Raw genomic sequence first — 27,200 nt, forward strand, 5'->3', positions numbered from 1 at the left:
GTCTCAAAGAGTCAGACACCACTGAGCAACTAAACTGAACTGAATTGACGTAGAAAATAAGAGATAGTTTCAAAGTGAAACGAATTGAAGAGTTTCATATATTTTTAAAATCAAAATTCTTAATTAATATTAGGCTTTGATCAGCATCAAATCTGAAGTACAGCACTAAAATAGCTATTTGGGACTAGCAAATTTTTTCATGACAGGGGTTCATAACATAACTTCTGAAAAGCTAAACTTCTCTAAAGAATGAGAAAATAAAATGCAATGTCCCTTGGTACAAGAAGGGACAGAAATTTTCTTTCCTTTGTAAAAAAAATATTAAGACATCAAGGAAATATTTGGTTTAAATTCTCTATTTCACTAGCTACACCTTATATGAATTGCCTGTAGTTGACTGGATAAAATTCATATTTAAGAGTACTGAACTGTATTCAAATAGTTGACTATAATAAGAATAAAAAGATGACTGCTTAATATAAAAGGATATCTATTAATTAACATTTACTAAGTATAGTACCTAGTAGACAGATAAGTCCCATACTTTCTCTCCTCAATTTTCTATCCTGAGAAATTAAGAATGAATGCACAATTGCTGCAAACTCTTATATTCAGAAACTTAAGTATTTAATTTATAAACCTCTTTCACAAACTTAAAGTAAGGCTCAGTCTCTCTTTAGGTCTATTTAAATTTCACCAAAGCAGAAAGGTCTTTCTGGACCACTCACTGCCATCACTCTTCATCACCTTGACTCCGCTTCATCTTTCTACACAGAACTCTTCACCACCACACATATAATTTATGTGTTTGCTTACTGACCTGTCTCCTACAGAAAAGTAAGCTCCAACAAAACAAGACTTTTTCTGTCTGTTCATTGTCCTATCCCCGGTGCCTAGAACTATACATAACAAGGCATTCAAAAAAATATTTGCTAAAAACATGATTGAAAGTTCATCAGCTCCAAAATCCTAAGGAAAACTTGGGTAAATATCATTTGACAATTATCGGTGCCAGACTATACCAAAAATTCTATTTTTAAATAATATTTAATATAAAGGCATAGTAACAGTTTTCTAACTGAAAAGACAAAATAGCTTTTCAAAGAATAGTTGGGCTGCTTGGAGTTATAAAATATTTTTAATAAATAATTCAGTAAATATAATTTACTAAATTACATACTAAACTCAGTAAATGTAATTAGTCGCTCTGCATACCTTAACAAGTTTCAAAAGCTCATAGAGATCTTCAACCTCATCACCTTCACATTTGGTGTACACTGGTCCCGTATCCACGCTCTTTCCCCTTATGGTACGGCGGTAGAGGGGAAGAGCCATCGCTTCTGCATACAAATCAATGGCATGATGACCCACTGTCTGATACATGTAGCTATCCAGTTCATCTGACCCCACTGCAACAAATAAAGAGAAATAATCAAACAGAATGAAAGACAGTGGGTTTAAAAGTCCACCTGAGTTTCACTGCCTAGAGAGCAGTCAACACAACTTGATTCCAAAAATATCAATAGGAACAAAAATATTCAAAACAGATGAATCACATGAACCTTTTTAGTGATACAAATGAACTTAGAAATATACTGGAATAGGCTTTTTGATTTCTTTACTCTATTTTTTAGAAAACAGAACCATGAATATACATAAAGATTATGTGCAAAGATAGTCATCACAGCATTGTTTATAATATCAATAGATTAAAATTATAGTATATTCACATAATACTATGCAGCTATTAATATAATTTTGAAGAAGAGTATTTTCTAAAGTATGTCCTGCAGAATAGAAATCCCATGAAATATTATTAGGTACAGCATGAAAAAATAAAGGATTCCGTGGGTAAATGAATTTATATAAAAAATGAGGATAAACCATATTAAATAGGTGTTTTAACTGCAATTCTTCCTAGGCTAAGCAGCTTTAAGATGCTCTAACAAGGCAAGAGTGTATGAATTATCTCTCAAATTTATCTGTATAACACTTACATTTTTGTAGGGTATTTGTGTTGTAAACACAATATCTAGAAATGCTATGGTACAATAATAATGACAAGGAAGGTGTTAAAAAACATTTTTAAGCTTTTAAAAAGTTACAAAACAATGTTTGACATATATGTGTGTATCTGTGCGTATATGTGTATATATGCATATATGCCGAGCAGATCTAGGCTTTCCACTGAATGTGAAAGAATTTTATCAAAAGGCATGAAAAATTATATTGTAAGGGCCTTCAATAATCAAAATCGCCATAGTATGCTATCAGATTTTGGCTCATACAACAGATTGGTTTCCAAGTATTCATATTATTATTGTAAATCTGTCTAGTCCTGGTTTCAGTAGGAAGGAGCGATATAGCCAAAGTAACTTAAAAGACTCTTAGATTACCTTCATCTCAAATTTAAACTAGATCTTTAAATGTACTAGCTTTAAAGACAATTAATACAAGCGAATTAATATATTTAAATAACTTTGAGTTTCTCAGCCAGAAACTTCCTGATGTTAGCAAAATAATTACAACATTTTACTGAATTCAAAAACCTAAACGACAATTTTCCTTTAAGGCTCCATTTAGTCCCAACCACAACGTAACTTTTATTAATGGAAGCTAGATAACAATAATAGTATGAGATCAAATAAAACCAAAAGGCTCCACTGTTGTCTGAAGCACCTCAATTAACATGCCACAAAAGTTCCTACTACAAATTTAAAGAGATAGCTTTGTGAATTTTATGACAAGTTCACATTTATCCCCATTATGGGGATAAACTCTTTTCCAGACTACCCATTGAAAACTCAGTGCTATGATTCAGTTTAACCAACTTTATACTGGAGTCATCTCTACCAGTCATTCCTCGTTAAGATTCCTTTTACACGTTTAGGGACAGAAAAAAAGCCAGTCAATGAATCATTCAATAATCACCAACATCCTGTTGATTTTAAATCAAGATTAGCTAAACTCTCTCCATCCACCAACCCATAGCCATCTATTTGCTTCCATTACAATGAGAATGCAGCTGATTTCCTCAAGCTTTTAGTTTGTAATATTCCAATTCCATTTACTACTAAATTCTTTCTCACTAACAATATTCTAGGGTTTCCCTAGTGGCTCAGCTGGTAAAGAATCTGCCTGCAATGCAGGAGAACCGGGTTTGATCCTTGGGTTGGGATGATCCTCTGGAGAAGGGAATGGCAACCTCCAGTATTCTTGCCTGGAAAATCCCATGGACAGAGGAGTCTTCCACTAAGAGGCATAATTTAAAGATATACTTTGCCTGTCATCTTACCCACCCTGCTAGTGAACCTTAAGCACAAGGAAGATTATAAAGATGATTCAAAGCAGGATTTTTCAACTTCATAGTGGTTCAAAAGCAATACACATTAAATAAAAATTGTACTTCAAATTTTGAATTGTCATCTTTTCCCAGACTAGTGATACATGGTCCATTCTCTCTGTGATACCGGGCAGCAGCAGTAGATAGCCACAGCTCCCAAGCAACCACATGATCAAGACAGCAAACAACTGATATACTTAAGAACCATTCTGTTTTTCACTTCCACCCACCACAGAATTCAATAAACTACATAAGATATTCAACATTTTATTATAAAAGAAGCTTTGTGTTAGATGATTTTGCCCTACTGTAGGCTAATGTAAGTGTTCTAAGCAGAGTTAAGGTAGGCTAGGCTAAGTTATCATGACCAGTAGGTTGGGTGTATTAAATGAATTTTTGACAGGATATTTTCAACTAATGTATTTCAATGTAAACACACTATAAGTCAAAATCTGTACATCAGTGATTCCGTACAAGGGAACTATAACTATTCATGTAGAAAAGTTGAAGACAATATAAAAATTCCACGGAGTGAAATTACATCATGTATGTATTATATAAACAATCTTCTTTTTAAATACCAACACCTCTAAAGATAGAAAGCCTAAAAAACTTACTTGCCTGACCGGCCACAAAGGATAAGAAAATTCTTTCCTGAAGTAACAGAATACAACCTGCAAGGAAATTCTGCTTCTTCTTTTATAATACAGAAATTGTAGTATAGTTCCCACTCACCCTTAAAGAATTTTCTCTTCATTATTTAAAGTCCGAAATAGGAGGTCACTTTCTAAACATAGTACTTTGAAAATGCTACTATTTTTTTAAATTTTACTTTATTTTTAAACTTTACAATATTGTATTCGTTTTGCCAAATATCGAAATGAATCCGCCACAGGTATACCTGTGTTCCCCATCCTGAACCCTCCTCCCTCCCCATACCCTCCCTCTGGGTCGTCCCAGTGGACCAGCCCCAAGCATCCAGTATCGTGCATCGAACCTGGACTGGCGACTCGTTTCATACATGATATTATACATGTTTCAATGCCATTCTCCCAAATCTCCCCACCTCAGAAACCCATACAAAATCCTAAAGTGTATGTTCACACCTGACCCTCCACAGGACCTTCACAGGACCTGTTCTACTTCCTCCTATAAAATACTTCTAATCTTTATATTCCCACTTCACTTCAAGCATTATTTGGCTCTTAATCAGAGAAGGAAAGAAAACTCAGATAACTGCTTGCTTTGCAGGGTTAATTCTAGTTAGTTCATTATTCATCCACCAATCAATAAACCTTGAGTGAATGCCTATCATGGGCACAGAATTGTCCCAAGTGCTGAGGAACAATTAAAGGAATATAGAAGATATGACCTCTCCTCTCAAGAAGTTTACAAACAATCTATTTGGGCATTAAAAAAATAGAAAATAACTCTAAAATGATATAAAAATAAAGATTCAATAGGCTGGCAGCACTGAAGAAGGAACGAAGGAAGGAAGGAAGAAAAATATCTAGTGCAAGATTCAGATTTAACTGGCTTCCCTGGTAGCTCAGAGGGTAAAGAATCTGCTCACAACCCAGGTTCAATCCCTGGATCAGGAAGATCCTCTGGAGAAGTAATGGCTACCCATTCCAGTATTCTTGCCTGGAGAATTCCATGGACAGAGGAGCCTGGTGGGCTACAATCCAAAGGATTGCAAAGAGTCAGACATAACTAAGCAACTAACACTCACTTTTACTCACTCACTCAGATTAAACTAAATTTATTGGGGACCTACTTCACGCCAGGAATTATTAGTGTTTTAGTATATAATACTCATTTAATTAATCCCAAAATAATAGTACAGCAAAAGCATGGAATCTTAAAAGAAGCTGAGTAAAGGGGATGATAAAAAGATCTTAGTAGAAAAGCAGTAATAGAGTTAGACAAGTTTAATCTCCCTCTGTTACATTTTAACAGATAATATCTATGGTTGCATGAGTATAATAAAAGAGTATGAAAAGCAAATCAATGAATATTTTTCTTTTATTTAAAAGTCTGGGAAAAAATATATATAATTATGTGTGGTGATGGATGTAAAGTAAACTTATTGTGGTAATCATTTCACTATATAGTGAAATGATTATATATTATATACATATATATAATCACTGTTATACAAATAAAATGAATACAGTATTATATATCAATTATATCTCAATTAAAAAGAAAAAAAGATTTTGTTGGTTGAACTGTGTCATTCCCAAATTCTTGGGCTAAAGTCCTAACATCTAATACCTCAAAATGTTACCTTGTTTGGTAATAGAGTCATTGAAGATGTAATTAGTTAAAATGAAGTCATTAGAGTGAGCCCTTCACCAGATATGTCTGGTGTCCATATTAAAAGAGGAAACTTGGATACCGACATGGACACAGAGAAAAAAAAAACCAAAAACATCTAAATGGAGAAATTTCATTGGAGGAAAACTGAAAAAAGTAGCTAAAATAAGGTCTGTGGATTATTTGTAGATGTCCTTATTACCATAGATGAATAAAAAGTGGAAATGTATTGTTCAATGGATTTCTCAAGTATCACACATTTAGTTTACATCTAAGATGACTAAACTGAATGCTTTTAATAACGAAAGTTATGTATTATCATTTATTCATATATGTCTTACTTTCCAAGCTCCAAAGAATTGTATGTTATTTACCTGTGCATTGCCAACAACACTTGGAAAATTTTCGTAGTGGAACAACAGTGCACTCTGAAGTAAGAGGATTTAAGTGTCAGCTCTACAAGTTTGTACTAGCTATTTTACCTTGGACAAAAAAAACTTGAAGCTTCAGTATCTTTGCCTAGGAGTAACTTTCTAGGAGTTCTTAGGAGGATTAAATATTACATAATTGAAAACACTAAGCACAGAATGTAGCATCTAAACAGCGCTAAAGATATGAGTTCCCATTAATTGTTTGCATATTACATACAAGAGAATGCAATTATGAGGCTGGAGTTTCAGTCATTTAGAGAACTTTCCAATATATGCATACACTTACCTTGGTTTTCTGCAGGTCTTAGATTTGCTAAAGCAACAATCTGATGCCCAGCAGCAACGCACTGCATCATATTATAACAGCTGTCCTTCCCACCACTAAAAAAATAAATAGATAAGGAGACAAATAAATACCAGGTTACTGACTGTTATTAAACATAGACTCATTACACATCAAAATAGAACACATTATTTTTTTCAGCTCTTCAGAATATGAGGGACTTATTTTGCATTAGAATGTGTAATTTCCACAGCATATGCAACTGATCAAAGGAATCTGAATATCTAAAGTTGCTACTCACAAGGGCTTATGAAATTATATGCCATCATAACAAAGATTATGCTAAAATGGTAACTCTTTGGTTTTTGATAGCAGTTTTGCTTTAATATATAAAGTGTTTTGCAAAAAAAAAAATGATTTAATTTTACATTCCAGTTAAACACATTATATACACTTCTCAGATGAAATTTTCTATGAAAAAGTACAAAAAGTACCTGTTCTTTCCCACTTTGAGAATACTAATGATGGTCACCAGCACCAATTAAAGGATCAAATTAAAAATCTGAGATCCAGTCAAATGACAAAGTCTGACATACTTGGTGGGTTCAAATTCTGTAGAGGCTGAAATCAAAATGCTGAATTACACTGATAAAGTTAAACATCAGTACTGTAAGTACTTCAGCTTTCAACCATCACCACATATGATGGCAGGATAAGGCCTGAGTCATAAATTTAATAAACAAATTGACAGGGACTTCTAAATTCTGGTACCAAATCTACCTAAGGCAAATCTACCTAAGGCAAATCATAAGACTAGTGTTAGTTCATCTTTAATAAGGTTGAATTGCAACCATTATAGTATTTTGGTAAAATACTCTACTGTTCCTCTCTATGCAAGTTTCTTCTTTTTTAAAAATCATTGTCTCCCTTCCTTTGTTTTATTCCTGTTTCCGTTCATTCTAATCTTTGCTTAAAATCTGCAAGTGTACCCCCAGACAATGTCTGAAAGTTAGAAAGTTAAGTCACTCAGTCGTGTCCAACTCTTTGCAACCCCGTGGACTGTAGCCCACCAAGCTCCTCTGTCCATGGGATTTTCCAGGCAAGTATACTGGAGTCAGTTGCCATTTCCTTCTCCAGGGGATCGTCCCAACCCAGGGATTGAACCCAGGTCTCCCACATTACAGGCAGTCGTTTTAAATACAATGTTTAGACTTATTCATAAGCAAAGAAACTAAGACACTGATTATCCTAGAAGCTGGCCCTTTTGCCTTTTTAGTTCCCAGCATTTGTCAGCCTGTACCACATTTTGAGAGCTTCCCTGATAGCTCAGTTAGTGAAGAATTGGCCTGCAATGCAGGAGACCCTGGTTCTATTCCTAGGTTGGGAAGATTCCCTGCAGAAGGGAACGGCTACCCACTCCAGTATTCTGGCCTAGAGAATTCCATGGACTGTATAATCCATGGGGTTGCAAAGAATCAGACATGACTGAGTGACTTTCACTTTCACCACATTCTGAGGGCTTCCAAGGTAGCGCAGTGTTAAAGAATCCCCTGCTAATGAAGGAGCCTTGGTTTGATCTCTGGGTCAGGAAGATCCACTGGAGAAGGAAATGACAACCCATTCCACTATTCTTGCCTGGGAAATCCCATGGACATAGAGGCCTGGTGGGTTAAGTCCATGGGGTTGCAAGAGTCAGATGTGTCTTAGCAACTAAACGACAACAACCATATTCTGATCAGTAACAATAGTTATTCCTGAACTTCTCAAGGGGAGGGAAATTGCAAAGGGCAAAGTGAAGTTACACATCACACTCTCATCCCTTAGATTCTGATATTCCCATATGTATATCTTGTATATCCCATAAGTATAACTTCTCCTATTGAACCTCACTGTTCGATTTCTGCAGGATGCAACGATCTAATTCTTTAGAATATTTAGAGTATTAAAGATTAAAGGGTATATATCCAAAATCAGAACTTGGCCTTTTATTTTAAAATATGCTAAGATCTAAAATATGATTTTAAAACAGTATTTCCCAAATTGTGCCCTGTGGGTAGCCATTCACTTCTCCAGGGGATCTTCCCAACCCAAGGATCAAACCCAGGTCTCCCACATTTCGGGTGGATTCTTTACCAGCTGAGCCACCATGAAAGCCCAAGAATACTGGAGTGGGTAGCCTATCCCTTCTTCAGGGGATCTTCCCGACCCAGAAATCAAATCCAGATCTCCTGCATTGCGGTCAGATTCTTTACCATCTGAGCCACTAGGGAAGCCCAAGAATACCAGAGTGGGTAGATGATCCTTTCTCCAGCAGATGTTTCCAAACTAGGAATCCAATGGGGATCTCCTGCATTGCAGGCATTCTTTACCAGCTGAGCTACATGGGAAGCCCCCTGTGGGACAACAGTGTCCAACAAATGCTCTAAGAACATAAGCTTTTTAAGGTCAAATTAAGTTTGGAAAAGGCTGAGTCCCTTACTCACTTCTTACTACTACTACTAAGTCGCTTCAGTCGTGTCCGACTCTGGGCGACCCCATAGACGGCAGCCCACCAGGCTCCCCCATCCCTGGGATTCTCCAGGCAAGAATACTGGAGTGGGTTGCCATTTCCTTCTCCAATGCATGAAAGTGAAAAGTGAAAGTAAGTTGCTCAGTCATGTCTGACTCTTAGCGACCCCATGGACTGCGGCCCACCAGGCTCCTGAGTCCATGGGATTTTCCAGGTAAGAGTGCTGGAGTAGAGTGCCATTGCCTTTTCCATACTCACTTCTTAGAACATTACAAAATACGTAACATATGTTAGGGGAGACATCCTATAGAAGATCAGAATTTTAGTTCCCAATTCTGGAATACTAAGCTAAGTTACTCATTGTGCTTGGGTTTATATGCTTTGTTATAAAATTAGAGAATGGCCTAACTAATCCTCAAGATGCCATTCAACTGTAAAATTAAATGACTCAAACTTTTGTGTATTAGGAAAATAATGTTCTTCACAGTGTAAAGATATGTAAGAATCTTGGTTTCTCTTATTCTCTAGAATGCACATACATATCTCATCTCTTAGTGCACCCACATACACACACTAAACATACTTATTACAAGTAGATTCACAGTATTAAATTCAAATCCAAATACATTCAAGTGTATGTGCATACAACTGTATATATGTATTATGTATGCATTCACATTTATATTGGAGAAAGAAATGGCAACCCACTCCAGTACTCTTGCCTGGAGAATCCCATGGACAGGGGAGCCTGGTAGGTTACAGTTCATGGGGTGGCAAAGAGTCAGACACGACTGAGCGACTTCACTTCACTCACTTCACACTTTATCACTGGAGAAGGAAATGGCAACCCACTCCAGTATTCTTGCCTGGAGAATCCCATGGACAGAGGAGCCTGGTGGGCCATGGTCCATTGGGTCTCAGAGAGTCGGACACGACTGAAGTGACTAACCACGCACGCACTGATATTTGTATGTACATATTATGTTCTGTACTCCAACTTAAAGCATATCTTCCAACACTTATATAGATCTTACATTTTAGCAACAATTTTCCAACATTGCTTCTTTTAAAAAGTAATAAGCTTTTTTATTATAAAAATACACACACTGGTGTAATAAATTATACCAATTTTCTTCTCTCTTTCCCTCCAACATTTCTGAGACTGTAGTTAAGTGTCTTACTTGAATGGTTAAACTTTTGATAAACTGCACGTGGATGTGAATTACTCATTTCCTGGACTGCTTTTTATTCTTACTGATCTATATCAACTGAATTTCATTCATAATGGTGAAAGCTTAATCATTCAGTTTACAGAAGAAATTCACTGTATAAAAATAATTATTTTGGCACTATAGTCTTAGTATCTTAACAATGGCACTGAAGTAAAAGATGTTATATCCAGAGTTCTTAATGGGTCACACTGTTTTCAGCCAGTATTAACTTCCTAAGGTACTGAACAAAGATTTTCATGAAATCTTCCAGGTTGCATGGTTGCATGCAACTCACTCTACATCGATCCAATTAAAACAAATGTTCAGTTTAAATTTCCTTTTGCATGTTGTTATTTTGTTCCCTTTTATTTCAATTCACAGAACGAGTATGGAGCCATTTAAACTGACCAGCCTTTGGTCGTCATAGACCCCTAAACATGATGGGTTACTATAGATTTCAAACTCTTTTTGGAATGTGGAGTATGTTACCATAAAGTCACTTTTATAAACGCAATGAGTCTCCAAAGCAATAAAACAGGATAATTCCATCTCTATCCTTGACACCAAGGTAAAGCACATCCTTGTCAGAAGCAGTTCTGTCACTACTGGGATGCAGAGGAGGGAAAGGTGGTCTTTTGTGAGAGGGGGCGGGGCTGGTTGCAACCTAGGGAATCGGGCTGGGCCGGAGGACCCGCAGAAAGATAGGATCCTGAGAAAAAAACGAAGAGAAAAGGGTAGGAGACACTAAGTGGCGTCAAGTACAGCCTCTCAAACTCCACAGCCCATTACAGCTTTTGAGAATCCGACCCAGGTCCGGGTCAGACGAACTAAACGCTCTGGCCGTGAGTCCCAGGCATCAGCAGTTTAAAATGTAAATCCAATCTGAACCAAGGTCTGGAGCCCAGACGACCAGGGAGGCGGCGACCGACAGACAGGAAGAGTGCCAGCCCGGGACCTAGGACCCGGCAGGCTGTAGCCCGAAGGCTCCGCCTCTTCCTGCGGCCAGGAGAAGCCGCCGAGCCCGCGACCTGCGGCTCCTGCACGGACACCGCCCGATTGGCGGCGGCGGCGGCAGCTCCCGCCCGGTCAGTCGGAAAGGACTAGAGGCTGACAGGGAAGAGGAAGGCAGCGTGGACGCCGGGTTACCTGATCAGAGCTGCGACCCTCATGCTGGGCGCAGTGCGCGTGCGTGCGGCGAGCGCGGGTGGGAGCCGGGAAGTCGCCGCCGTCGCCCCCGCCCCCGCCGTGACGTGTCCGGGGCCTCAAGCGCCTGTTCGCTCCGCCGCCTGTCAGGCAACCGGCGCTGCCGCCCGTGCGGCGGCCAGAGAGATACCTGGGCGCGAAGCACGCGTCACTTGGCGCCTAGTCCGTGACTCACGGATGTCGCGTCCCCGGAAAGAGCGCTGTTTAGGCGCGGCCTAACCACCTAAGTGAGGGCACTGAAGCTGCCTGGGAAGGTCAAGGCCCGCATCGCAGAGCTGGGCTCGGAGGCACTGGATTTGTTTGGGTAGGAGAATGTTCAAAGTCACTTACGCTACCAATCGAAACACCTGTGGACATATAAAGGGAGAGTACGTTGGTCTTTACTAACTCAGCCACCCATCTAAAAGAACCGAACCCTTCAGTTTTTTAGGTTTGATCTCCTCAGTACCTCAAACTTCCTTCTGGAGCTATTCCCAGGACCGCTAGGCTCCCTGTGGTTTGGTCACTCTGTAATAAAGAAGCTAGGAAGCCGATTAAGGCTTAATTACCAAAGACCAGATGGCACCCCACTCCAGTACTTTTGCCTAGAAAATCCCATGGATGGAGGAGCCTGGTAGGCTGCAGTCCATGGGGTTGCCAAGAGTCGGACACGACTGAGCAACTTCACTTTCACTTTTCAGTTTCATGCATTGGAGAAGGAAATGGCAACCCACTCCAGTGTTCTTGCGGGAGAATCCCAGGGACGGGGGAGCCTGGTGGGCTGCCGTCTATGGGGTCGCACAGAGTCGGACACGACTGAAGTGACTTAGCAGCAGCAACAACAACCAAAGACCAACAGCCTTGCAGAAGGAAATTCTAGCTTCTAAACTTTTTCACCAGGTATTCATTGAATGCCTTTCGGGTATCTGGCTCTGCTTCAGGCTCTTGTGTTTCAGGAAGGGGGCCCCTGTCCAGAGCTGAGAATGAACTCTTGTCTAATGCTGTAAATGAACTGTCTGAGGAGACACAGGTATGGACAAAGCAAGAGACTTTATTGGGAAGGGGTGCCCGAGCGCAGAGTAGAAGGGTAAGGGAGCCCAGGAGGACTGCTCTGCCACCGTGGTTGCAATCTCAGGCCTTATGTTGATGGGGTTAGTTTCCTAGATTTTGGCCAATCACTCTTGACTCAGGATCCTTCCTGGTGGCATGCACATTGTTCAGCCAATATGGATTCCAGCGAAGAGGATTCTGGGAAGTCGGTAGGACATATGGTGTCTCCTTTTGAACTTTCTGGAATTCTTCCATCTTGTTAGTTCCTTGTTCCTTACCAGGAAGCAACTAAGTTACTGTGGTGCCTGGCCAGCGTGGATAGTTTTGGTCAGTTTCCCCTAATACTTGGGATGCATCCATGAATAAAACAAAAATCGCTTAAGTCCCACTTTACTCCTGTGGAGTGTATGTGGAGGTGGGGAGAGCAGGCAATGTGCAGCTAAAAAGTTACATAGTATATTAAAAAAAAGGAGTGCTGTGTGAAAAAGAATAGAGCTTGACAGGAATCAGGAAGAAGGTGATAGACAAGTTGCCAACTTGAAGAAAAGTCAACTGTGTAAGTAACTTGTTACACTCTAGGCAGAAGAAGAACTTCGCTGGTGGCACAGGGACTCTGCTGCAATGCAGGAGACTCAGGTTTAATCCTTGGGTGGGGAAGATCCCCTGGAGAAGGCAATGGTAACCACTCCAGTATTCTTGCCTGGAGGATTCCATGGATAGAGAAGCCTGGCTGGCTACAGTCCATGGAGTTGCGAACAGTCACACACGACTGATGGACACACACACACACACACACGCAGAAGAAAAAACTAGAGCCAAGACTTTAGATGCATTATGTGTCTGTGGAAAAACAAGGCTAGCCAGTGTTGCTGAAGCAGCCCAGAAAAGTGGGAAAGGAGTTTCTAGTGATGAAGGAAGAAGTATCGTATTATTGACACCAGCCGGTGTTCTTGGCTTGCCTAATCAATAGAAATTGATAAGAGGTCAGACAAGAAATTCAGGCAAACAGAGGACAGTGAAAACAAGTAACAGTTTGCCTTATTCACTCCTGGAGGCAGGGAGTGAGTTGGTTCCTTATATAAGGTGAGGGTAGCAGTGTGTCCAGAAGTCATATTGGAGGGGTGGTTTGCCCACTCCTTTAGGGGGCTTCCTAGGCGGCACTAGTGGTAAAGGACTTGCCTGCCAATGCAGAAGAATAAAGAGAGACAGGTTTGATCCCTAGGTCCAGAAGATACCCTGGAGGAGGAATTGGCAACCCACTGTAGTATTCTTGCCTGGAGAATCCCATGGACAGAGGAGGCGGGTGAGCTACAGTCCATAGGATTGCAGAGTCTCACATCACACAACTGAAGTGATTTAGCATGCATACACCACTCCTTTAGTAGTGTTGGGGCTTCCCATGTGGCACAGTGGTAAAGAATCCACCTGCCACTTCAGGAGACACAAGTGATGTGAGTTTGATCTCTGAGTCAGTAAGATTGCCTGGAGTAGGAAATGGCAAATGACTTGGCCACCAGTGTGCATGCACACTGGCGATGTTAAGTGCAGGAGGCATGTGCAGTACCCTCTTTCTTTTCCTCCCAACACCTTGTGTTTGCTCCCAGTTCTTCAGAAGTGGTAGTTAGAATTTTTTTGGTCTTTTTGTATCTTGTATACTTCTCATGCAAGCACTTATTTTTAGTCCTTTAAAGTTTCTTTGTATTTTGTTCCTGGAGAGATGTTTGTTCAGGTGTAAGCACTGCAGCAAAGGGTACCAGGTCCCAGCCTGACTCCTATTATCAATACTTTTGTTAGTGGAAGCACACTGACTGAAACCACCCACTCTGGCCAGGTACCATAGTAACCATTTGCATGAGTTGTTTTACAGCAGGAGATCCTGATAAGTATCACAGAACTAATAAGCCACCACCAACCGGAAGAGTTCGGGAAAGGTCAAAAGGAGACACCACATGTCCGACCACCCCAGAATCCTTCTTGCTGGCATCCATCTTGGTTGAACAAGGTGTGCACCACCAGGAAGGACTCTGAGTCAGATGATTGACTACAGACAACCCAGAAACTAACCCCGTCACGATAAAACCCGAGACTGCAGAACAATCAGTTCTCCTGGGTTCCCTTACCCTAACTGCTCTCTGCCCGGGCCCCCTTCCCCAATAAAATCTCTTGCTTTGTCAGCACATGTGTCTCCTTGAACAGTTCATTTCCGAGTGTTAGACAAGAGCCCAGTTTCGGGCCCTGAAAGGGGTCCCCCTTCCTGCAACACTTTCAAGTTAGGCTCTAGCAAGGGTCCTCCTGCCTGGTTCTGTTCAGAAGCAGAGCAGAGCTTTGTTGTTTAGTCGCTCAGTCATGTCCTACGCTTTGTGACCCCTGGTACTGTAGCCTGCCAGGCTTCTCTGTCCATGGGATTTCCCAGGCAAGAATACTGGAGTGGGTTGCCTTACCCTTCGGTCAAAGAATGGAAAAGTGTGAGTTCTAGAAGAACAAACTCTCCTCAGCAGGCCATGGGCAGGGCTGCTTTATGGGGTTTTTGTCAACAGGAAGGGGCACGATTGTGTTGTTCAGGGTATTGTATTGTTTAGCACTTAAGTGCTGGGATGTCAGATGTAGCAGTTCTGCACTAGAACTCTAATCCATGTTTTAGGGGCAAAACCTCTACACGGATCCCCTATAGTAAGTGAAACTAAACACAAAAGAAATTGGACCTGGACACCTAGATTTCATCTTATTTTTTCATGGAATCTCGTGTGCTTTGCCAGTGACATAAGCTCTTGTAGACCACTGAGGACTTTGTCTTTCACACTAAAGAAGTGAGTGGTCTTTGCAGCATTTGAACAGAGGTATGACTTAAAACATTAAAAGGATGACACTGGGCTATATTGAGAATACAGCTATTAGGATTTTGCAGTAAGCCTGGAGAGAAATGATGGGGCCTGGAATCAGGATGGTACTGACTTGGATGAGAAGTGGGAAGGTTCTGGCTCTGTTTTGAAGGTAGAGGTAACAGAGTCACATGAGCTAAATATGGAATGTGAGAGGAAGAGAACCATGAAGGATGATGCCAATTGTTATGAATTAAATAAATAAGTATATATGGAACTTGTACCTAGTGTATAGTAAGCATTCAATTTTATTATACTGTAATGTTCTCAGCTTCCCAGGTGGCCAGTGGGAAAGAATTCACCTGCCAAGCAGAAGACTGATTCAATCCCTGGGTCAGGATGATCCCCCAGGGAAGAAAATGGCAACTCCAGTATTTTTGCCTGGAAAATCCCATGGACAGAGGAGCCTGGGAGGCTACAGTCAGTCCATGGGGTCACAAAGGGTTGGCCACAACTTAGTGACTAACCCACCACCACCATAATGTTCTCATTAACTCTACTGCTCTTAGTATGGGTGACTAGAGCAGTGGTAGTCTGCATACCAATTTCAGCATCTGAAATGCAGTTTTAAAGTTGTGTGATTGTGGACGCTTATTAAATGAGCCAAATATTTAAGGAGCTAGCAATGTAGTTGGAGAGATATGACAAATGCATAAAACAAATATTCACAATACAAGAGGGCATATTTTAAAGCAACAAATTATGTAATGCATATGGCAAGAGTCCCACGAGTTGAATCCATAGGATAAATTCTAGAAAAAGAAAAAGACTTGGATGATGGGTAGAAATAAGAGGAATAGGTGGACCTTACAAAGATAAAGGAGTTTAGAGCATGTCAATCAAAAATATGCCATTTTGACATATTGATTATTTTAAATTAAGGGCACTTGAGAAATAGCAGATGCAAGAAGAGCAATCTGACCTCCTTTTTATTTCCAAAAGCAGGAGATAAAAGCCCAATGTAAAAAATGCTTTCTCTGACTTGGGAGGGGAAAGACATTCTCATTGCAACAACAATCCATTTGTCAATAAGCAGATTGCCAAAGGGCTTCCCAGGTGGCTCAGTGGTAAATCATCCACCTGCCAATGCAGGAGATATGGGTTCGATCCCTGGATAGGGAAGATCCCCTGGAGAAGGAAATGGCCACCCACTCCAGTATTCTTCCCTGGAAAATCCAGGGAGCTGGTGGGCTACGGTCCATGGGGTTTCAAAAGAGTAAGACATAGTGACTAAAACAACAACAATTTGCCAAAACTTCAAGAAAAGTTGGCTTAGCCAGAACCCTATATGCATAATGTTCTACATGGATAGTGTAAAGGTAGGAGCAACCCAGTCAATGTCAACAAATTAATAGATTTTATATCAGTATAGTCTAAATTGATACTTTTTATCCTATATTGAAATGACTTGCCCAAGATTTAACATTCAAAGCCATTGTGAACTCACTTCCTACAATCTCAAACTATTATACATGATTATGGATTAGTTTGCAGAGCCAACAAAATAGGTGAATGGAAAATTGGCTTAAAAAAAATCTCAGTTCCTTGCCAGTTTACTTAGGGGAAACTCTCATAGCCAAACACTGTTGCTGGTAATCAGAAGTTGCAAGCTGTCACTGAATTCTGCTTCCTTGGCAGCACATCTAAATGATGTACTGATTGATAAAGAGTCAGATGCTCAAATCAAAAACTCTGTAGGTAGTTACTCCTCAGAGAGTATGTGCAGATTTACATCTCAAGTCAATGCATCTCTGTGAAGTCACTTCATACAGGGACTCATCAGAAGGTTCCTTGGTGAAGGTTTAGGAAAAAAGTAATTGAGTGATTATTTGGAAGGTAAATTGAAGGGCATCCTACATGAGTATCTGATGCATTTATATTAATAATGATAACTTCTATGGACCGGGTACTCTTCTAAGTGTTTTAGGTATAGAGATATTTAAACATAGCATCAAACATATGATGTAGGATAAATTGTTTTTCCCATTTGCAGATGAGAAAACTGAGCACAAAGAAGTTAAATTACCTGGCTGTTATAGTCAATTTGAGCAGCTTTAACAAAATACTATAGTAGTAGTTGACTTAAATAACAGCTATTTCTTTCAGTTCTGGAGGCTGGGAAGTCTGAGATCAGAGTGCCAACATGGTCAGGTTCTTATGAGAGATCTGTTCCTGGTCTGTAACCTCACATGGTGGAGAGAGACATTTCCATTCACGAGAGTTCAATGTCAGCTCCAAAAGGCCCCACCCCCAAGCACCATAATATAAGGGATTACAGCTTCAACGTATGAATTTTGGGGTGATGCAAACATTCAGTCCATAGCACTGCCTTAAGTTCTAGAGCTAATAAGTGACAAAACCAAGATTCAAACCCAGGGAGTCGAGCTCTAAAGTCTGTGTTCTTAACCACTGTATTATACCTGCCACTGAAGTGGCCAGCTTAAAATTTTGGCTAATGTATTTCCCAAATATGTCTGGAAGGACATTGCCAATCATTCACTTCCTGAATTTCCTTTTTCTGTGCTTCCAAACTGAGCAATCCTTTTTCTGAATGACACAGATTGTATTACATGAATTAATATATTGCATTAGGTCATGGTTAAATATTATATGCCTGAGAGTCATTTTGTCTCTTTTAGATATCTTTTTTCTTTACTCCACAATGTGCTGTGCTGTGCTTAGTCACTTAGTCATGTCTGACTCTACCTCATGGACTGTAGCCCGCCGGGCTCCTCTGTCCATGGGATTCTCCAGGCAAGAATACTGGAATGGGTTGCCATTCCCTTCTCCAGGGTATCTTCCAGACCCAGGGATCAAAACCAGCTCTCCAGCATTGCAGGTGGATTCTTTACCATCTGAGCCGTTCTAAGGTAGAACGGCAAATTCGGAAGCCATAGGAGCCAGACAGGTAACACAAATGAATGAAGTAACCTGGAATAAGACAATTTGGAATGGTGAAGACTGTGGCACTCATCACTTTGTGGTAGCTATCTGGGCAAATGTGAACCCAGTGTTACCAGACCTTCCAATTTTCCAGGAGATGACAGAAATCTTCATTTTAGTTAATTCCTTTCTTCAATGTTGAAAACTAATTTTTAAAATTGTAATTACTATGCACAGCAAATAAAACATATCTCCTTATTTTTAATTTTATAATTTAACTTTAGAGAAAAATATTTATTCTTTTGCTCAATTAGTATTTATTGATGGTCTGTTATATGTTTATGTATAAAAATTTGAAATGTTAACACAGCTACAGAGATATTTTGCACTCATACATGTGCAAAAATGTATGAGAATGTCCACTGAAGAAAAATGGAAATCTCATCAGGACAAGGACTTTTAAATTACTATATTCTTACATATAATATTATTTATTAATTTATTCTGTTAATTAATTTATATTTTTATTTGTTATTCACTTATTGAACAGTCCTTGTATATAGTATGTCCTTATTATATAATTTTTGACATACATATATATGTAATTAACCTAAATTTCATCAACAGAGCTGGTTTAATAAATTATTGTGCCTCCACATGGTGAAATAATGTGTAACAGTTAAAGGAAAATGAAAAATTCTCTAAGATATCTTTTCAAGTGTAAAAAGCCAGTTGCAGAAGATATTTTCATTTGTATCAAAAGAAAATTAAACACATATACATAAATATATAAGTGAATATTAAAAACTCTACAAAGTTATAAATTAAACTGTTAAAATGATACCTCTGATGAGAAAAACGGGAGGTGGGACTTCTACTTTCACTTCATATCAGTCTATTATTTCACTACTTTTGATGAATACATATGCATTAATTGTATGTCTTAAAAGACTAACAGTGTAGCTCCAATAACAAGCAAATGAAATAAAATAACATGTGATATTATTTGTTAACTTTCAGGTTAGCAGAGACTATGAAAAAGCAAAAACTGGTGAGGATAGAGACCAATGCTGGCAGGAATATAGGGAAAGGGAAAATCTCAAGCTCAGTTGCTGAAGAAGTAAGTACAACTTTTCTGGAAGGCAATTTGGGACTACATAATAAATCTTTAATGTGCATAGAGTCTGACTAAGCATTCCCATCACTACGAATTATCTTAAGGGGATAAATGGGTAATACTACAGAGAATGTTCTTTGCAATGTTATTTGTAGTATTGAATAACAGAAAATGTGATAAAATTTTAGGTATTGGTTACATAAAATTACTGTGTAAATATAACCATGAGTTGACATACAAAGAATACACACACATACACACACACACACATAGGCAAAAATATGGTAGACAATGTAGAATTATGGTTAAGTAACAAAAGTAATTGTGGTTTTGGACTGTGAATTTTAAATCATTAAAACTAGATACATCTTTATTAATCAAAACAGGAACCGTTATAATCAACACATATTTTGCCAATGAGAAATAAGCTTGCTTATTCCTGTAGCATAAAAATCTGTGCCTAGGGATTTGATAAACTCTTGGCAAGCATTTTCTGCCTCCTGCTGGTTGTGGAAGTGTTTTCCCTGCAAAAACTTGAAGAAATGGTAGTGGGTTGACAAGAGGTCAGGTGAATATGGTGGATCAGGCAAAACTTCATAGCCCAATTCGTTTAACTTTTGAAGCATTGGTCATGCTGCATGTGGTCACACATTATCATGGAGAAGAATTAGACACATTTTGTTGACCAATCCTAGCTGCAGGTGTTGCTGTTTTCAGTGCATCTCATCAATTTGCTGAGCATACTTCTCAGATATAATGGTTTCACTGGGATTCAGAAAGCTGTAGTGAAGCAGACCAGCAGCAGACCACCAAACAGTATGATCATGACCTTTTGTTGGTGCAAGTTTGGCTTTGGGAAATGCTTTGGAGCTTTTTCTTGGTCCAACCACTGAGCTGGTTGTCACTGATAGTCATAAAATCCGGTTTTCATCAGATTAAGAAATGGTTCATTGTTCTTGCATAGAATAAGAGAAGATGATGCTTCAGATCGATGATTTTTTTGGTTTTTGGTCAGCACATGAGACACCCACTTATTGAGCTTTTTTGCCTTTCCGATTTGATTCAAATGTTGAATGACCATAGGATGGTCGACCGAAGTTGAGTTCTACAGCAACTTTTCGTGTAGTTATAAGAGGATCAGCTTCAATGATAATGCTCAGTTGGTTGTTGTCAACTTCTGATGGCTGGCCACTACGCTTCTCATCTTCAAGGCTCTCATCTCTTTGTCCAAACTTCTTGAACCACCACTGTACTATACATTCACTAGCAGTTGCAAGTTATCTCTGCTGCGTTATGAACCATTTTGAACTCGAATTAAAAAAAAAATGCTTGAATTTCCTTTTTTCTAATATCATTTCTATAGTCTAAAATAAATATAAACAGCAAGTAATCATTAGCCAAAAGACTTAAATCTAGAAATGTGAATTAAAATGATTTATAACATAACCACACTTGTTTAAGAATGTATTCTAATATCAAATGGAAAAGTTCAACAATGTAAAACCACAATTACTTTTGTACCAACCTAGTACTTGCAGTCTGGAATCAAACTAACTCCCTCAATATGAATGTCAATAGGTAGCAATTGCTAAGCTTTGTAATTTGAGACAAAGTACTGAAAACTTCTTTTCTTTAGTTTTGTTATCTGTAAGATGGGGTTAAAATATGATCTACCACACAGTTGTTTTAAGAATTTATTTAAATAGTTAAATAGTTCATTGCAATAACATAGTCTATTTTTATTTTACATAAAGAAAAATCTGGAAAAATTCATTAACATTTTGATGGTGGTAGTCTTTGGGTGGTAAAACTGAATGGATTATTTTTACTATCTTATATATATATTTCATTTTAATTTTCCAAAATTAACACACATCTTTGTAAATAGAGTAGATATTTGGAAAAATGGATGACTGGGAGACTGGAAGGAAGGAAGGAAGGGAGGCAGGATATCTGACTGCTTCAGGCTAGGTCTCACAGGTAGGCAATACTCTGATGAAATTACAGAAAAGTATAGGACCTAGTCTTTAGTTTCATAGATTCAAAGAGTCTTTATCATTCATGCAGTATAGATCAGATTTTAGGGAACTAATAGAAGCTACACAGCTTCATGGATTTCTTATTAACAAATCAGAATATATGTAAGTCAGTTGATTTATTGCCAATAGGAAAATTCAATTTGGAAATACATCTCTTTCATTGAAACATTGCCTAACAAATTACAACCACATTGAGATACCAATACATACCACTAAAATAGCTAACATAATAAAGACTAAAAATACTAAGTGTTGACAAGGATATGGAGCAACTAAAACTCTAGGGCATTGTTAGTAGAAATGCAAAAATGATATATCCTCTTTGTAAAACAGTTTGGCAGAACCTTATAAAATTGGACATATTTTACCTTATGATCCAGGGATTCTATTCCTTGTATGTACTTAAGGGAAATAAACATATATATCCGTGTAAAATGTGTATTTGAATATTCATAACAGTATTGTTTATAATAGCTAATAACATAAAGCAACCCAAATTTTCATCACCTGATGAGTGAATAAATAATGGTATATTCATACCATAGAATACTGTTCAGCAATATACACAGCAACATGGGTGAATTTTAAAAGCATAATAAAGTGAAAGAAGCCAAGCACAAAAGACTACATTTTGTGCATGGCACCCCACTCCAGTACTTTTGCCTGGAAAATCCCATAGATGGAGGAGCCTGGTAGGCTGCAGTCCATGAGGTCGAGAAGAGTCGGGCACGACTGAGCGACTTCACTTTCACTTTTCACTTTCATGCATTGGCGAAGGATATGGCAACCCACTCCAGTGTTCTTGCCTGGACAATCCCAGGGACGGGGGGAGCCTGGTAGGCTGCCGTCTATGGGATCGCCCAGAGTCAGACACGACTGAACGACTTAGCAGAAAAGGCAAAGCTACCAGTAATAGAAAGGGTACCAGTATTGCCTGGAGTCAGGCATGAGACAAGCTCATCAAGGACAAAAGGCCTTAAGGAGACTTTTTAGGGTGAAGAAAGTATTCTACACCTTGATAGTAGAAGTGGTTATACAATTACATGCAATCACCAGAATTCAAATGTTAATGTACACTTAATATACAAATTTTAATGTATATTTAAGATTGGTAATATTCACTGTATGCAATTGGTATCTTAATTAACAAAACTGTTATTGGTAAGGATGGAGTCAGTTTTTATTATCTGATAAATGGTATCATCCCATTAAGTCCCTTTCTCAAAATACATGGATAGATTGATAGATCTATGAGCCTGGCAGGCTTCAGTCCACGGGTTGCGAGTCGGACGTGACTGAAATGATTTAGCACGCATGGATATAAGTGCCATAAGATTTAAACTTTGAAGGAGACCGGAATATCTTCATCCATTGGTGGGGCCTCCTTTTCCTCTTATTCTTTTTCCCAAAAAACGGGAGTTCTAGGATTTCTATATCAAAAATGTTTTAGGAATGTCGCTAAGAATAGGACACGACTGAGTGACTTCACTTTCGCTTTTCACTTTCATGCATTGGAGAAGGAAATGGCAACCCACTCCAGTGTTCCTGCCTGGAGAATCCCAGGGACGGGGGAGCCTGGTGGGCCGCCGTCTGTGGGGTCGCACAGAGTCGGACACGACTGAATCGACTTAGCAGCAGCAGCAGCATATGGTTAAAAAAGGAGGCAAGTGATTATAAGGGGGCTGCTATTGCTGCTGCTAAGTCGCTTCAGTCGTGTCCGACTCTGTGCGACCCCACAGACGGCGGCCCACCAGGCTCCCCCGTCCCTGGGATTCTCCAGGCAGGAACACTGGAGTGGGTTGCCATTTCCTTCTCCAATGCATGAAAGTGAAAAGCGAAAGTGAAGTCACTCAGTTGTATCCGACTCCTAGCGACCCCATGGACTGCAGCCTACCAGGCTCCTCCGCCCATGGGATTTTCCAGGCAAGAGTACTGGAGTGGGTTGCCATTGCCTCTAAAACCATTTTAGTGGCAGTTTTATTTTCAAATACTATATTGATTTCAGTTAGGCACTAGTCATTTATAAATATATGAAAGGAGATTTCCATTACACATTAAAAATATCGGAATATATTTTAAAACTTTGCCTTAAGGGTAAGGTTTACTTCTGCAGATAGCTAATTTCTTCCTTGTGTTCTACTGTAGTAGCTTTAAAGAGAGAGCAATAACATTACCATATTTTGAATTTAGTTCTGAATTCTGCCAATCCATTATGTTTAGACCCTATTCTTTTTATAATATTCACATATATATTCAATAATTTAAAATTTAATAACAATTCAGTTTTTAGTTTATGTCTCTTTTATGGGATTCTGATTATATCAAGGTTGAAAGTTATTACATCATTTTCCTAATATTACAATGTATGTTTTAAAGTCAAGCAAACCTGGGTTTTAATTCTTGTTCTGAGACATTTATTTATAATTTCAACAATATGTTTTTCCTTCATCTGCAAAATACGGATATTCACTTTTACCTTATGAGGTTAGGATTACATATATATATATACATATATATACACACACATATATATATGCATACATGTGTGTACGTGTGTTAGTCACTCAGTCGTGTCTGACTCTTTGCAACCCCATGGACTATAGTCCGCCAGACTCCTCTGTCCATGGAATTCTCTAGGCAAGAATACTGGAGGGGGTTGCCATTCTCTTCTCCAGGGGATCTTCCTGACCCAGCGATTAAACTGGGTTTCCAGCATTGCAGACAAATTCTTTACCATCTGGGTCACCAGGCAATTTCACACACACACACACACACACACACACACACACTAGTCACAGTAGCTGTCACATGTAAATCCTAAAGGAAACACTGAGAGATTATGAAGCAAAGATTTATAGCTAAAAAGCCAAAAAGGAGGTAAGGTGGAATCATATAAAAATACTGTATTAGTCTAAAAGAAGGCAGAAAAAAAGAGAAAAGGGGGAAAAATGATACAGAAAACACATATCAAGATGTTAGATTTAAATCCAATAATATCAATAATCACATTAAATGTTGATGTTTAAACATCTAAAATGCAAGTAGATCAATGGAACAAAATAGAAAGCCCAGAGATAAATCCACGCACATATGGACACCTTATCTTTGACAAAGGAGGCAAGAATATACAATGGATTAAAGACAATCTCTTTAACAACTGGTGCTGGGAAAACTGGTCAACCACTTGTAAAAGAATGAAACTAGAGCACTTTCTAACACCATACACAAAAATAAACTCAAAATGGATTAAAGATCTCAACGTAAGACCAGAAACTATAAAACTCCTAGAGGAGAACATAGGCAAAACATTCTCTGACATACATCACAGCAGGATCCTCTATGACCCACCTCATAGAATGCTGGAAATAAAAACAAAAAATAAACAAATGGGACCTAATTAAACTTAAAAGCTTCTGCACAACAAAGGAAACTATAAGCAAGGTGAAAAGACAGCCTTCAGAATGGGAGAAAATAATAGCAAATGAAGCAACCGACAAACAACTAATCTCAAAAATATACAAGCAACTCCTACAACTCAATTCCAGAAAAATAAATGACCCAATCAAAAAATAGGCCAAAGAACTAAATAGACATTTCTCCAAAGAAGACATATAGATGGCTAACAAACACATGAAAAGATGCTCAACATCACTCATTATCAGAGAAATGCAAATCAAAACCACTATGAGGTGCCATTTCATGCCAGTCAGAATGGCTGTGATCCAAAAGTCTACAAGCAATAAATGCTGGAGAGGGTGTGAAGAAAAGGGAACCCTCTTACACTGTTGGTGGGAATGCAAACTAGTACAGCCACTATGGAGAACAGTGTGGAGATTCCTTAAAAAACTGGAAATAGAACTGCCTTATGATCCAGCAATCCCACTGCTGGGCATACACACTGAGGAAACCAGAATTGAAAGAGACACGTGTACCCCAATGTTCATCGAAGCACTGTTTATAATAGCCAGGACATGGAAGCAACCTAGATGTCCATCAGCAGATGAATGGATAAGAAAGCTGTGGTACATATACACAATGGAGTATTACTCAGCCATTAAAAAGAATACATTTGAATCATTTCTAATGAGGTGGATGAAACTGGAGCCTATTATACAGAGTGAAGTAAGCCAGAAAGAAAAACACCAATACAGTACACTAATGCATATATATGGAATTTAGAAAGATGGTAACAATAACCCTGTATACGAGACAGCAAAAGAGACACTGATGTATAGAACAGTCTTTTGGCTCTGTGGGAGAGGGAGAGGGTGGGATGATTTGGGAGAATGGCATTGAAATATGTATAATATCATATATGAAATGAGTCGCCAGTCCAGGTTCAATGCACGATACTGGATGCTTGGGGCTGGTGCACCGGGATGACCCAGAGGGATGGTATGGGGAGGGAGGAGGGAGGAGGGTTCAGGATGGGGAACACATGTATACCTGTGGCGGATTCATTTCAATATTTGGCAAAACCAATACAATATTGTAAAGTTTAAAAATAAAATTAAAAAAAAAAAAGAGATAACAACAAGGACCTACTGCATAGCACAGGGAACTATACTTAATATCCTGTAATAACCTATAATGGAAAGGAATCTAAATCACTTCGCTGTATACCCAAAACTAACACAACACTGTAAATCAACTATACTTCAATAAACAAATAAATTTAATAAAAAATAAATAAAATGCAAGTAGAAAGATTAGACAAGGAAGCAAGACCCAACTATATCAAGTTCGTAAGAAACTCCAAATGTGAAGCCACAGGTTAAAAGTAAAAGTAAGATGTAAATATTTACTATGCCTCAGTAGTGTTAGTTGTTCAGTCGTGTCCGATTCTTTGTGGCCCCACGAACTGTAGCTCACCAGCCTCTACTGTCCATGGGATTCTCCAGGCAAGAATACTGGAGTGGGTTGCCATTCCCTTCTCCAGAGGGTCTTCCCAACCCAGGAATCAAACCCAGGTCTCCTGCATTACAGGCAGATTCTTTACATCTGAGCTTCAGGGGCTATGCAAACACTATTCCAAAAAAAGCTAGGGTGGCTGTATACATATCAGACAATGTAGATTTCAGAGTAAGGAATAAAATTAGTCTTTCTCCCTCCTCAGACCTCCAGTCCTCCAGATCCCTTCCTGTGAGGCAACACTTTACCCACTGTTCTGTATCTTTCCAGAATGAGTTTATGAGAGTATAAACATATATCACTTATATTTTTCACTAAGGGGAGCATACTATATTCGCTGTTGTGACTTTGTTTTTCTAAATATTTCTATGGCATTATTTTGTACCATTATATATAGATATATCTCATTCTTTTTAACAACTGCATAGTAAAGAATGAAGTCTTTTTTAAGAGAACCAGAACAAATTCTAGCTAATGTGGCTAGGTGAAGTTACTCTAAAGTAAGACTGGATACAACTAGTTTAAGGATGCTGGACACCTGCATCTACAGCACATTCAAAACTAAGTTCACTGTCTTAACATGTCACACTCCTACACCATTACACCAACTCACACTTCTACCAATTTGTTTAGTTGAGGACATAATCCTCCAACAATTTGGTCTCCATGGTAATTCTTAACTTCTCCTTCTCCCTTACCCTTCCACAAACTGCAATCAAGTCTTACAGATTCTATTCTCAAGATATCTCAATAGGTCAGAAATGGATAGTGAAATTCTTTTTGAAATTCATTGCTACTTATTCAATATATTGTGAATGTGAAGTTGCTCAGTCGTGTCCGACTCTTTGCGACCCCATGGACTGTAGCCTATCAGGCCCCTCCGTCCATGGGATTTTCCAGGCAAGAGTGCTGGAGTGGATTGCCATTTCCTTCTCCAGGGGATCTTCCCGACCCAGGAATCGAACCTGGGTCTCCCGTATTGTAGGCAGACGCTTTACCGTCGGAGCCACCAGGTAAATAAGACTAATGTGGTGGCGGTTTAG

The 27,200-nt window shown here is 38.9% G+C and overlaps 1 protein-coding gene and 1 long non-coding RNA gene across 3 annotated transcripts in view; one reads left to right on the forward strand and one right to left on the reverse strand.

Moving 5' to 3' along the window:
• DPH6 (diphthamine biosynthesis 6) overlaps positions 1 to 11,380 on the reverse strand; it is a 198,399-nt gene extending 187,019 nt beyond the window's left edge. The window contains exons 1-3 of the mRNA XM_070797236.1: positions 11,243 to 11,380; positions 6,380 to 6,474; positions 1,216 to 1,409 (exon numbers count right to left, since the gene is read on the reverse strand). Of these exons, the coding sequence (XP_070653337.1) occupies positions 1,216 to 1,409; positions 6,380 to 6,474; positions 11,243 to 11,265 (312 nt within the window). The 5' untranslated portion in view covers positions 11,266 to 11,380. The remainder of the gene's footprint in view (positions 1 to 1,215; positions 1,410 to 6,379; positions 6,475 to 11,242) is intronic.
• The window catches only part of LOC139185228 (uncharacterized), a 451,826-nt gene continuing 435,965 nt past the window's right edge, over positions 11,340 to 27,200 (forward strand). Inside the window, exons 1-2 of one of the 2 annotated variants that reach the window (XR_011568794.1) lie at positions 11,340 to 11,603; positions 19,111 to 19,210. This is a non-coding gene — a long non-coding RNA (uncharacterized lncRNA). The remainder of the gene's footprint in view (positions 11,604 to 19,110; positions 19,211 to 27,200) is intronic. The other variant, XR_011568793.1, reaches the window with a different exon arrangement.

This window comes from Bos indicus, chromosome 10, assembly GCF_029378745.1.
Source record: "Bos indicus isolate NIAB-ARS_2022 breed Sahiwal x Tharparkar chromosome 10, NIAB-ARS_B.indTharparkar_mat_pri_1.0, whole genome shotgun sequence".
NCBI classification, from domain to species: Eukaryota; Metazoa; Chordata; class Mammalia; order Artiodactyla; family Bovidae; genus Bos; species Bos indicus.